General features: G+C 33.6%; 1 protein-coding gene across 2 annotated transcripts in view; it reads right to left on the bottom strand.

Annotated features, from left to right (window-relative positions):
- Window positions 1–9,658: 9,658 nt before the first annotated feature.
- Window positions 9,659–13,017, bottom strand: part of clcn7 (chloride channel 7) — a 31,034-nt gene continuing 27,675 nt past the window's right edge. For both annotated transcript variants that reach the window (NM_001077537.1, XM_005163946.5), the window contains 1 exon segment: window positions 9,659–11,235. In NM_001077537.1, coding sequence (NP_001071005.1) covers window positions 11,149–11,235 — 87 coding nt within the window. In that variant the 3' untranslated portion in view covers window positions 9,659–11,148.

Here is a 13,017-nt window from a genome sequence, read left to right as displayed (position 1 = left end):
AGCTTGTGTTGTTTTTTCTTAACGTTTTAAAACATGAACAAGATTTGTGATTTGACCGTCTTAGATATTCATTGCTGATATTCATTGTGCTACGAGTTTCCTCAGATGACTCCAATTGATAAGAATACCTTTTTAATAATTAGAAGTTCACAATGGTCGTTCTCCGCAATCGAATTGCTGTCTTGTAATTGGTTTTTGTAAACAGTCTCTTTTCCCATTTTTCTAAATGACTTTTTTTCCTCCACACATATTAACGGTAAAACAATCAGTATACTTAATTGCGTTATAAACATCATTATTCAGCCCAGACTCATTGGAAATATGTGCCTCATCCTACATTCTTGCATAAAGTAAAATGCATTTTTCCAGGTACTTTTTCTGCACACATTAGATGGTAAATCCACTAGAGGGTGCTGCCTACATTTTTGCAAATAGGGTGTGTTTTGTCATGTTTCAGACACACGCATCTTGGGCGCATCCTCATGAATCTGTACAGATCACCTGGTGAACCACATCCATAAACCCAAAGTATTTAAAAGCAAACATTTGGGTTTGACCAATGACTTTCATCTTGATTTCACTTCGCTTTTATCCTTTTCATGAAACCATGCTTGACCACGCTTAACCTCAAGTGCTCTGCATCACAAGCACAGCATTGTACAAAAGGAACAACAGATTTAACTGACCATAGCAAAACAGTTGTCCAAATGGAGAAAATAATAGACAATACATTACATACTGAAAAAAACATGGTTTTACACTGAAATTGATGTTGAATATGTACAGTAAAAGTCAAAATTATTAGCCCCCCTGATTTATTAGCCCCTCTGTTTATTTTTTGCCCAATTTCTGTTTAACAGAGAATAACTTCAACACATTTCTAAACATAATAGTTACTAACTCATTTCTAATAACTGATTTATTTGATCTTTGCCATGATGACAGTAAGTAATATTTGACTAGATATTTTTTCAAGACATTTCTATACAGCTTAAAGTAACATTTAAAAGACTAACTAGGTTAATTAGGTTAACTGGGCAGGTTTGGGTAATTAGGCAAGTTATTTTATAATGATGGTTTGTTCTGGAGTCTATCAAAAATATATAGCTTAAAGGGGCTAATAATTTTGACCTTAAAATGGTTCATAAAATTAAAAACTGTTTTTATTCTAGCCAAAATAAAACTAATAATTGAACAATTATAAAATAAAAAATATAAGCCTATCAGACATACTGTGAAAATTTCCTTCCTCTGTTGACATCATTTGGAAAATATATATATAAAAAAAAATTTAAAGGGAGGGGGGCTAATAATTATGACTTCAACTGTATAAGTGCAGCACTCTTTCCTCTCAGTAACAAAATAAACACATCCAAAATGCAGCAGTGAGAAAATGGGCAGACAAGATAGATTATAGCAATGGTTGTCTGCATTAACTCGATACACTGAGACCATATGAACAGTTTATAAGCTTCTATGTCCAGCAGAGAGAATTAAGAAGGGTCTCAGTATTCACATGCTACACAAAAATTCTGATATTCAGCCTCTTTAAAAAGAGTAGCTGATGGTTCACTGAATATGCAAGGCACCTAGAGAGATAAAATGGGTTGCTACAACAAGCCTCAAATGATTTCGTATTATATGCAGTCCCCAAATTATTCATACCCCTGGCAAATTCTGACTTTTTTTTCAACCAGCAAGTTTTTGGACTGAAAATGAAGCAGGCTTCTTTCAAAAGTTAATTATAAGATGATGTACAAGTGGCATCATTGTGGGAAAAAAAAATTATTTCTTACCTTTTATTAACATTATAATAAGAGTTTGCCAGGGGTATGAATAATTTTGGGCTTGACTGTATATAATACAATGCTGTGCCAAAGTTTTAGGCTAAAGTCATATTTGTTAATTAGTGATGCTATAATGACAGTGACAATTATGAAGATTCCTTACCTAAAGGACCTCAATTGTGATCAATGGTTTCATTTTTCAGCATGGTAAAGATTCGAAAGACACTGCTAATCCTGTGAAATTTGGATTAAAAAAAACAGCTGATCAAACAAATCCAATAATGTAATGGCCTCCAGAGAGTTCAGACCTGAATATTATAAAGGTAGTAAGAGATTAACTGGACAGAGAAAGAAAGTTTTGACAGTCTAAATCAGGGATGTCAAACTCAATTCCTGGAGGGCCACAGCCCTGCAAAGTTTAATTCCAACCCTGCTTCAATACACTTATTGGTAGGTTTTAAACAAGCCTGAATGACTTAATTAGTTTGATCAGGTGTGTTTAATTAAGGTTGGAACTAAACTGTGCAGGGCTGCGGCCCTCCAGGAATTGAGTTTGACATCCCTGGTCTAAATGAAAGGAAATAAGAAGAACTCTGTGAAATGTTGAAGAAGGTTTGATATTACATAGCATACAGTTTGGGCCCTGTCCACATGAACAAGAGTTTTCAAAACCAAAGGGTGAATAAAATGGCATACTTCTAAGGCTTCTATCACTACCTGTTGATGTGACATGCCCTTGAAAGAGTGTCTTTAGATTCCTGTCTTATTCCTATGTTTTGTGTTCCAGTTGGTTTCTGGAACCAAATATTCCAAGTTTTTTCAGATACATTAGAAATTCCAATTGAACCAGATCCTATATTAATTATATTTAGAGTTTCCGAAGAATTTCTGAGACTTACACAGGTTCAACAACAACAGGTTTGTTAAATACAGCTTAATCTCTGCTAAAAAATGTATCCTTTGTTTTGGAAGAAAAAAGAAGTTCCAACTCTTAAGTTGTGGCTGACAGAATCAAAGAGTACATTACATCTGGAAAAAATCTGGTATAGTCAAATAGACAAGGTTTTGTTATTTGAAAAAAATAAAAATAATAATACTAAAAAAAATTTTGTTTAAATGTCATGTGTGGGAATATAAATTGATATAATCTACTTCCAAATTAACAATAATCCATATATAAATGAAACGTTATATTTTTGGGTTTTAATTATATCACTTCATTCGAAACTGTAACAGCTCAGCTACGAGGGACATTAAACCTTTTGTTTCCTGAGTACCGGCTTTTTTTAGCCATCTCCACCTAGCCACTCCCCTCCTTCTAAAAACAGTTTATAGACTCCCTTTCTTGTGATAAAACTTGCAAACTGCATAACTGTACAGACTCCTGGACTTCTTGAAGATGCTGTATGACTGCAGATTAACCAACACGTCTCAATAAAGGAATTCTGTTTGTTTCAAGTCTTCTGGACTGGGTTCTTACTCTCCATTCATGAATTTATTTTCTGACAACAACTGTTGGTTGTTTTTTCATTTTCACTCCTTTTTTTAAATGTCTAATTGTTAAAATGTAAGTTTTATATTTGTATTTTTTAAAGCATATTTATCAGTGAATGTCTGCTAAAATTACAAATAAAAATATTTACCGAATTTTTAAAGAAAGTGTGTCTTTATGTGGAGAAACAAAGAGGCTAAAAACTCCGTTAATAAAAATATAAGCCTGAGAAAACCTCAGGACAGTTTCCCCAAAACAGTTTAAGTCATTCTCAGTGCCAACAGACTTATTTTGTTCTGAAAACTCTGTTCTTTTTCCAGTTTCGTGGCCATATTTAGAATAATGAGGCTGATTAAATCTAAAAATTTACATATGTCTAATAAATAGACATTTATACATTATTCTGCAAAAACTAATGGTACCCTGAGACATTTGCACAACATGAAATAGAGCTGACAGTTACTGAATGCTCTACAGCAGCTGAAGCCAGACAGATGTATTTTGGCACCAACTGCCCTGACAGGATCAAGGAAAGCAGATTTGAGACTTGATCTAAATGGATTAAGACACACCGATCTAAACCACCGACCACCTGTGCTGCAGATGGACACATTTGATGCTCAGCAGCAAATGATTTGTTTCCTTTTAATGGAGCATGATCAAATTAAGGGATCTTCGGATGAACACAAAAGAAGATATTTTAAAGAATGTTTGAAAGCGGTAGCCACTGTATTCCATAGTAAGAAAAAAACACTACGGAAGTCAATAGCTACTGATTTCCGTTGTGCTTAATATAAATAAAAGTAACTCAAGTTTAAAAAAAAATCCTAAAAAAAATCATGAGAATTGTTGGGGGTGAATTATTTATTTAAATACTTCTAAACCACATTTAGTATGGTTTTAATTGTGCTTTCCAAACCATATTAAAATACATTACATTGATAAACCCTTACTCAGTTCTCATTCAGCAACATTCAAAATATATTTACAGAACAGACATGCGCGGTTGCCAAATAATTAGATACACTTGTTCAAATGCTCATTAACAAATATAGTGGCTGTAAAAAAAAACTGTTTTGTAGTTTTGTATTCAAAGGTATATTGTTTGTATGCTAATTTGGTATTTTATATGTTTAAAAGGTTAATTTAGAACATGTTTGAAAAGATGTTTCGAAGTGCATTGATTACACGGTTGTTTCAGCGTGCACAAATGAAAAATCTATTTACCGTTTACGAACTGAGAGACATTTCGAAGTGCATTAATTACACGATTGTTTCAGCATGCAAAAATGGGAAATCTACTAAGCTAAAATTGTAGGATTGAGGAATCAAAATTTGTTTACGTGTGATGATTTTGGCCTTGAAATATTATCATTATTTGTTTGTGCATAAATTTGATAAATATTGGTTGTGTATTTACTGAAATAATTTACTTGATTAATATCTTTATGGAAGTTATTGTATTGTGTATTGTGCCTGGGCCTGTAAATTTAAGTTTGTTTGGTTTATGAGTTTATCTAAAATGTGTTGAACTTAAAGCTTGTTTGCTTTATTTTTGTTTTTTCTACTTTATTAATACCTTAAACATTTGATTTTGGTCTGTTTGATTAAATCATACATTTGTTTATTTTATGAAATTAATTGAGAAGTAGGGTTTTTTTTTTACACCTAACGGCCAACTCATTTTTATAGCCAAATACCAATATAAAATGCTGCCTTTGAAGGATACATTACAAGATAGAAAGCTATGTATACTAATCATGCTTCTGTCTCCTAATAAACCATCATCTGATTGATTTTTGATAGCAGTGTGAATGCATACTTCCTTGCATTTGATACTCCACAATCCACTGCATTCCATTTCTGACAGTTACGAAACTAAAGAAAAAAATATGGTATCTGGAAACTCAACCAGGGTGTCTTTTTGTGTTTGAATAAAAAATTTTCACCGACTTTCCCACATTTGAGGTAATTGCAAAAGATAGAAAGCAACTTTTCCCTTAGTTATCACCAAGGATTTGTTGTACATGATTAAATTATGTCCCAGAAGTCTGTCTTAAACCAATTTTGTAAGATGCGTTCAGACACAGCCAGCCAACAACAGCCAATTTGAATGTTATCACTCGATTGAATGGGCATTATCAGTGGTTATCAGCTGATAGATATGGGCTACTAGGGCCCCATCAACATGGTTAATCAGCTATAGATCACATACAGAAGTTAAGGAAATTTATTAAATTTGCCATCAATTGTATTTTATTAACCCAACTCTAAATCCAACCATCACAGTAATTTAAAAACAGATCTGGATCTGGAATCTTCTTTATTAATATAGCTGATTAACCATGTGGATAGATGATAACAGTCTTCTGAGCCTACCAGTAGGTGCAGAAGGCCCCAACTGGCCCATCAGCTGATAACCACTGATAATCATTCAATCAAGGGACAACATTCGAAGCGGATGCCAATAACACATGAGCAACTTCAGTCAAGATGATTCAGCTGCAGCACAAAATGAGCATCAGAATGAGGAAGACAAGAGATATAAGTGATTCTGGATGTGGTTGTTTGTCTTAGACGGGCTGATCTTAGTATTTCAGAAATAGCTGGGATTTTCACACACAATCATCTCCAGAATTTACAGAGAATGAAGAGTAAAAGAGAATGTGGAAGCAATGAATCTGCAGTCAATGTCAACCTAAATCACTGAGGAATGTTTTAAGCACCTTGCTGAAGAATGAAAACAGCCCTGAAGGAAAGGTAGGATCAGGGTGTACCTATAATGAAGTGAGAGCATATCTACATATTAATCCATCCATGCGTTCATTAAAACATTTTCTAATCACTGAATTTATATGATATTTTTTTCGCACTTTAAATAAGGTTCTATTAGTCCAGGGGTCACCAATCCTGGTCCTTGTGGGCCGGTGTCCCTGCAGGGCTTAGCTCTATCTTGCCTCAACACACCTACCTGGATGTTTCAAGTATACCTAGTAAGACCTTGATTAGCTTGTTCAGGTGTGTTTGATTAGGGTTTGAGCTAAAATCTGCAGGACACCGGCCCTCCAGGAACAAGTTCGGTGACCACTGTATTAGACAATGTAAGTTAATGTATTTATTAACATGAACTAATAATGAACAATACTCATACAGCATTAACTAATTATAGTGCTAACGCGCTATTAAAATCTAACATGAGTTAGTGCACTGTCAGTTAATGAACTAACCATAAACAACTTTATTTATTTTAATCGAATGCAAAGACAGATGTAAATACTGTATTAAACATATTGTTCATGTTGGTAAACACATGAACTAATCTAACCTTATTGTAAAGGGTTCCCACATTTTCTTTCAATTACTTCATCAAAAGTCCAAGTGATAATACTCCATCTATCTTTTGAGACATTAGACAGAGGTCAATTGTTCAAGATCCAGTGACAATGGCGACGCATTAATAACGAAAGCAAACGATTACAATAAACAGCACAGCTCGACGTGAGATTCATAACACCAGCGAGATCCTTGGTCATTAGTCACAGAATACCATTCCACACACCTTTTTAAGACAGTACAAGAATGTGTCCATGTAGGATGAATGTGTCAATAAATAACAGACGGCTTAGTCATGTTGAGCAGTTGACTTAAAGAATGCAGTTTCCGAAAATAGACTGCGAGTTGCACATTTCACCGATAAAGACATAGTAAAAATGACAGACAAAGGCATGAGATGACAGACTATTGTGGAGAATCTAATGGGCTGTCAGTCCAATTAAGCAGATTGCTTACCAGTACAGTGCTAAGTACGGTATAAACCTATACGCTATAAGTCACGGTATTAACAAATCATTAACACTACTAGCTTAATCAATTACTAATGAGCTGTTTACAAATAGTTAGTAAGGTAGAAGTTGGGTTTAGGTTTTGGGTTGGATTAGGGAAGCAGATAAAGGTCATACTTTATAACTACTAATGAACAGTTAATAGCCTAATAATAGGCATGTAATAAGCCAGTAGTGAACAGTGTGAATTGTGACCTAAACTCAAGTACTTGTGTCCCAAAACGCATACTTGCGCACTATTCTATGCCATGTTATGTAGTATATAAATAGCTTAAGTAGTGCATTCACACTGTAAATACCTGGGTGATTCACTTAGTCAAGCTAATTAAAAGAAGTGTAGATGTTGAACACTTTATGCACTCAATAGAGCATAAGAGGTAGGCTGAAATATTTTGGTAACACCTTAGATTAAGTAACAATTCAAACCATTTATTACTGCTTATGACCTGCCAATTAATAAGGTATTAAACGTTTTATTATCTAATGTTCAAAATATGGAGATGACTTTTTCTTTAGAACTACAAATAGACAAATACCTGCACTATTGGGAGCACTTTTGTACTTATGCATTTATACAGTGTAAACTGATTTCTATATGTATTTGTTAATGTGACCTGTAAGGAAATATATGACCAGTCAACTGCTCATTTAAGTTCCGTTGCGTTGTTGTATTTTTTTATGTATTTAAAAAAAAAAAACATTTTATTGCATTTTTCCCTTTTTTCCTTAAGAAAGAGAATTAAAATAAAATATAAAAAATATATTAAAGGTTTATTAGTACCTAAAAAGTATGATTTATTTTATATCGCTTATCATTTCCAATACCTAAACCCAACTACTACCCTTAATAAACTGCTAATTAAAACTTTGAGATTAAAATCTTAGTTATTGGTTTTTTAATAGAGTGAACTGAATATTGAAATAGTGTGTCTGAATAACTGATTAAAACTTTCTGATGCAAGTGATTACGCCGCCTAGTGTTGGTGAATGTTGTTGTACTCAATGAAAAGTTTGGTCTTTAGTTCACTAATCTGGCAACCATTAAACATTGACTGGGAAATGGTTTGAATTTCCGTTGAGTTAAAAAAAAAACCATTAGTGTTCTATTTAGAACACTGATCTCATCCACTACATGGTTAAGCACATAAATGTATGAGTTTATAGTGTGTTGTTTGGGACGCAATACTGTTTACAGTCAGATTTAAACCCAAATTTACTCTTCTTGTTTAGATATAGTAGTGTTTACTATAAAAGATGTATCTGTGCACTTCATTATTTTGTAAAAATGATTTTGCCATCAAAATCTTTGATGAAATATCATAACCTTCCCTCCGCCCTCGAAACTACTTTTCTTTACTTCTGGTCACATGGAATACCTTTAGGGTGGGGCTATCAGGGCGTGTCTCGTTTCTGCTCTGCCTTCATGCAATCATCAATCCTCTTTCGTTTTGTTATCAACACGCATCTTTCAATGATCTAACCATTTCATGACTGTATCAAGTGGATGTACTTCATGATTAAGAGGAAAAAAAAACACAACTTCAATTTTTCCATTTTCCAATTTGGACTAAAAGTATAGCAGAATCAAATAAAAGACCATAATCATGAATATCAAATAAAGATTCAAAGTTCGCTTCACTAAAGCAAGTTTCGTGTCTGATGGGAAACAATACGTTCATCTGTGAAACACTGAACACAAAGTGTGTAAAAATGTCAGTAGAGGTGAAGAGAAGAGCCATGGTTTGGTGGATGTTTTTTGCAGCAAGTTAACCCATTCATCACCAAATCAGACAGCAAAAATCTAAAGTATGAATTTACTCACCATTTACTAAAATTAACTCAATGTAACTGAATAGTTAACAGTAGCCACTGACTTTATAGTATTTTCATTCCTGAGTATATATCGATTATAATCAGTGGTATTTTGGGTAACTATCCTCTTAAGTAACGACATTTATGTAATCAAAGCTTCAGACCATTCATATGTCCATCCAAAAATATATATTTTTGTATCTCATAATTCATTTTCTAAGACATAAATCCATCTGTATGACAGCGGACTCTTAAAAGCTGAGCATTAACAGAAACACAGGTGCCAAAAATATACCATTTTAATCTCTGCAGATTAATGCGGCACAGTGACTCAGTGGTTAACACTGTCGCTTTACAGCAAGAAGGTCGCCGGTTCAAGTCCTGGCTAGGCCAGTTGGCAAGTTTGCATGTTCTCCCCTTGTTTGCGTGGGTTTCCTTCGGGTGCTTAGGTTTCCCTCACAGTCCAAAGACATGCACTTTAAGTGAATTGGGTAAGCAACATTGAACATTGTGTATGAGTGTGTGTGAATGCGAGAGTGTATGGGTGTTTCCCAGTACTGTGTTGCGGCTGGAAAAGGCATCCGCTGCGTAAAACATATGCTGGATAAGTTGGCTGTTCATTCCACAGTGGCAGCCCCTAATAAATAAGGGACTAAGCCGAATGAATGAATGACTCTGCAGCCATCACTATCTGATAGAGCTATATTGACAAGGTTTGACAGTCATTTATTCATTCATAGCTTTATTAGTTCACAAACTTGTTTAAATTGTTATAAAATCATTTTTTAACTTCAAATCAGCAGCCATATAAAAAGCAGAGATCAGCAGAGAGAAAGACCATTGATCAATAAAAACAACAAATTGGCTTTATACAAGACTTCTTAGCAGACTAAACCGGACAATGTTTACACGCTTCATTTAAAGATGTTTCATTTGATCAGTGCTTGGCAATCGTTTAAGCATAATCATACTTCATTTTTTTAATACTGTGATTTTTTTTTCATTTTAAAGTACAGATTTTCACAGAAAACAAATGCAGCTCATGGCAAAAATTCACATTCTGTAGAGACAAACTCTACATAAAACCGCTGGCTTTTTTCCAAACTCGTACCAAAAACCTTGCAAATGCCAAGAAGCATGAGACAAATAGAATTGATGCCTTTCGTTTTAGGGCCTGATCTACCCTCAATTATTTTTGATAGCAATTAAATTGATAAATCTAGACACAAACATTTAAAAAATCCTAAACAACACTAGATAAACAAAAAAAGGAACCATTTTTGCATGTTTGTAACAATATAATATGTAGTAGTCTGTTTTAAGTGCACATAAAGGTATCACCAATAGGCTTCTTAAAGGGACAGTGCACCCTTTTTTTTTTCTTTGAATTTTTGGGGGTGAATTGTCCCTTTAATGCATGGATCTCAAACTCAATTCCTGGAGGGCCACAGCTCTGCAAGGTTTTGCTCCAACCCTAATCAAACACAGCTAATCAAAATGATCAAGTTGTTTAAAAGAGTCTCGAACACCTTGATTGTGTTTTATTAGGATTGGAGCAAAACTGCAGAGCTGCGTCACTCCAGAAATTCAGTTTGAAACCCATGCTTTGACGCTACGAATGTAGATTGCATTGTATTCCATATCAGCAAACTGCACACTGATGATGAATATTTTTAAACACCACAATTCAACACAAGTGTCGATCATTAAAATTGTGCAGGAAATGTTGTAAACACAAAAATATACCAAACAATGTGGAAAATGCAATGCATACCGACACATTTTTATGTCAATATACTTTGCAATAGGCATGAAAACTAGTGGTAACTAGCCTTGCTAGCCATGTAATAAACCAAAGACATAATGCTTTTTGGATAGGCATGAAAACAGAGGGCTCCCAAAAAGATCATCGACACTAAAATATCTGAAATGTAATAAATAAACAGTCACATAGTGCAAAACTAACATCTCATACTAGCATAATGTGCTCACTCTGCTGTATTTCTACAAGCAAAAATGAATGCATAAAGACTTAGATTGTGATAAATGTGTGTGTGTGTGTGTTTTTTAAATAATCGAGCCCTTAATACTGAATGTTGGAACACTTGTGCATGTTGCAGGTTTGTGTTTGGCATCTTTGACTCTAACCAGCCCTGAGTTCTTACGGTGTAAAGCTGGTGCTCTGAAGGCTGGTGAAGGTGAACATGAAGACTGATCATGTCTGTGCCAGCTGAAGCTCCTCCAGGCCGTCTTTACCCAGGTGGTATCGTGCAAGGTCCTTCCTGGTTACTAGACCCACAACCTTAACATCCAAAGCAGTGAGGATTAGAAATCAGTTCACTCTTCGGGTAAAAGCAAGCTTTTTGAAGTGATATAACAATTAAATACATTAAAAGGACTGATGACAAAAAATATTTGAAAAAAAAAAACTGAAACTATTTTAATATAGTTGTCAGCTTTTCTCAAAAGATCTTTTTTCGTTTTCAATAGAATTAAGAAACTCATAAATAATAATGCTTGGAACCACTTGAGAGAAAGTAAACCTAATTTTTTGGGTGAACTAACCCTCTAATTTAAAGTTAAAACAAATGGATTAAATATACACATTCATTTAATGACATTACAATTAATTTAATTGAGTTATTATAAAAAATAACAATTCAAACAGGTTTTAAATAGTTTATTTAATAATAATAACAATAAAGGTTTTAAATAAACTATGGATGGTTCGGTTCAGCATGATGGTTCAGTTTTTAAACTGTAAAAAGATGTAGAAAGCTAATAATGTAATATATGCTATTGATACTATTTTACTATAGAGATGTATAGGACTTTGAAATTTGACTATATATGTATGTATATATATACACATACATACATACATATATATATATATATATGTATATGAGCAAGTGCGATATGGCTGTATATCGGCACTGGTGGGAGGCATGCGTTGGTGCCCCCAGTGTGATATTGCATTTTTACAACAGTTTGACGGCATAATTGTGTATATAAAAACAAAATCAAACATGGAGAGTCTTAAAAACCCTTTTGTATGAGGAACTACTTTCTTCTGCCTTGGATTCAAATCATAAGCTGACAGTTAAACAGCTGAGCAAGCATCTTTTAAACTTTAGATCTGTAGTGTTTGCTTTTTGCTGGTTGTATGTGGGCGGAGTAATACACAGAGTAAAGAGGCTTTACGTGTGCTGATATTACTTAAATATATCACAGCTATCAGCCAATCAGATTCAAGAACTAGACAGAACTGTTGTATAAACATATATAATCAAAAACATATATATGACAAAAACACAAATAACAGCATATTGAGAAAGTTGCAATCTTGAAAGTACAATGTTTACATTTGTTATGTTTTTTTTATGTTGGATCTGTAATCAATCATTTTTTTTTATATGTTTTATATTTATTTCATATTTTATATATTTTTAAATGTAATAAAAGAAATAGTCCTTTACATGTGGTCAATATATATACTATTACCTGCTTGAATTTACAGAAATGATACTATATGGTGATTTATATTGTTATCAGGATATTACTTTTTTTTTATACATATCACCCAGGCCTATAAATGCACAACGACAAATGATTATATGGCATCACACAAAACACTTGATTATTTTGGCAAACTTTGCTTTTTGCATTTAAAAAGTGGAATAAATCATTTATGTGGTTAATGTAATTCATATCTGAGCGTGACGAGTGAAACAATGTGATTTTTAACATTACATTCATACACAAACACTCTTATTTGTAATTTAAAGTATAAATATTAGTTTAAAATAGTTGCAACTGATTACAAAAGACAATCGGGGACTCCTCACCCTTGTTGGAGAAGGAACTATGAATGATTCAAAATAATAGCAGAAGTTGAGGAAATGGAAAAAATGGAATTGACACATGCACTTCGATTACAAAAAAAATGTCTTTGAAATGAAATGGAGTAAATGGCAGGCTTTCTCCACTGCGAAAATATAATTACCTATAATTAAACATTTACATAATTCATCATTGAGGTTATGCATCATTGAAAGAATGTTTGGCAACCTTTTATTTTATT

This window comes from Danio rerio, chromosome 3, assembly GCF_049306965.1.
Source record: "Danio rerio strain Tuebingen ecotype United States chromosome 3, GRCz12tu, whole genome shotgun sequence".
NCBI classification, from domain to species: Eukaryota; Metazoa; Chordata; class Actinopteri; order Cypriniformes; family Danionidae; genus Danio; species Danio rerio.
Note: the sequence above shows the minus strand (reverse complement) of the source record. Positions and strands in the feature narration are given on the sequence as shown.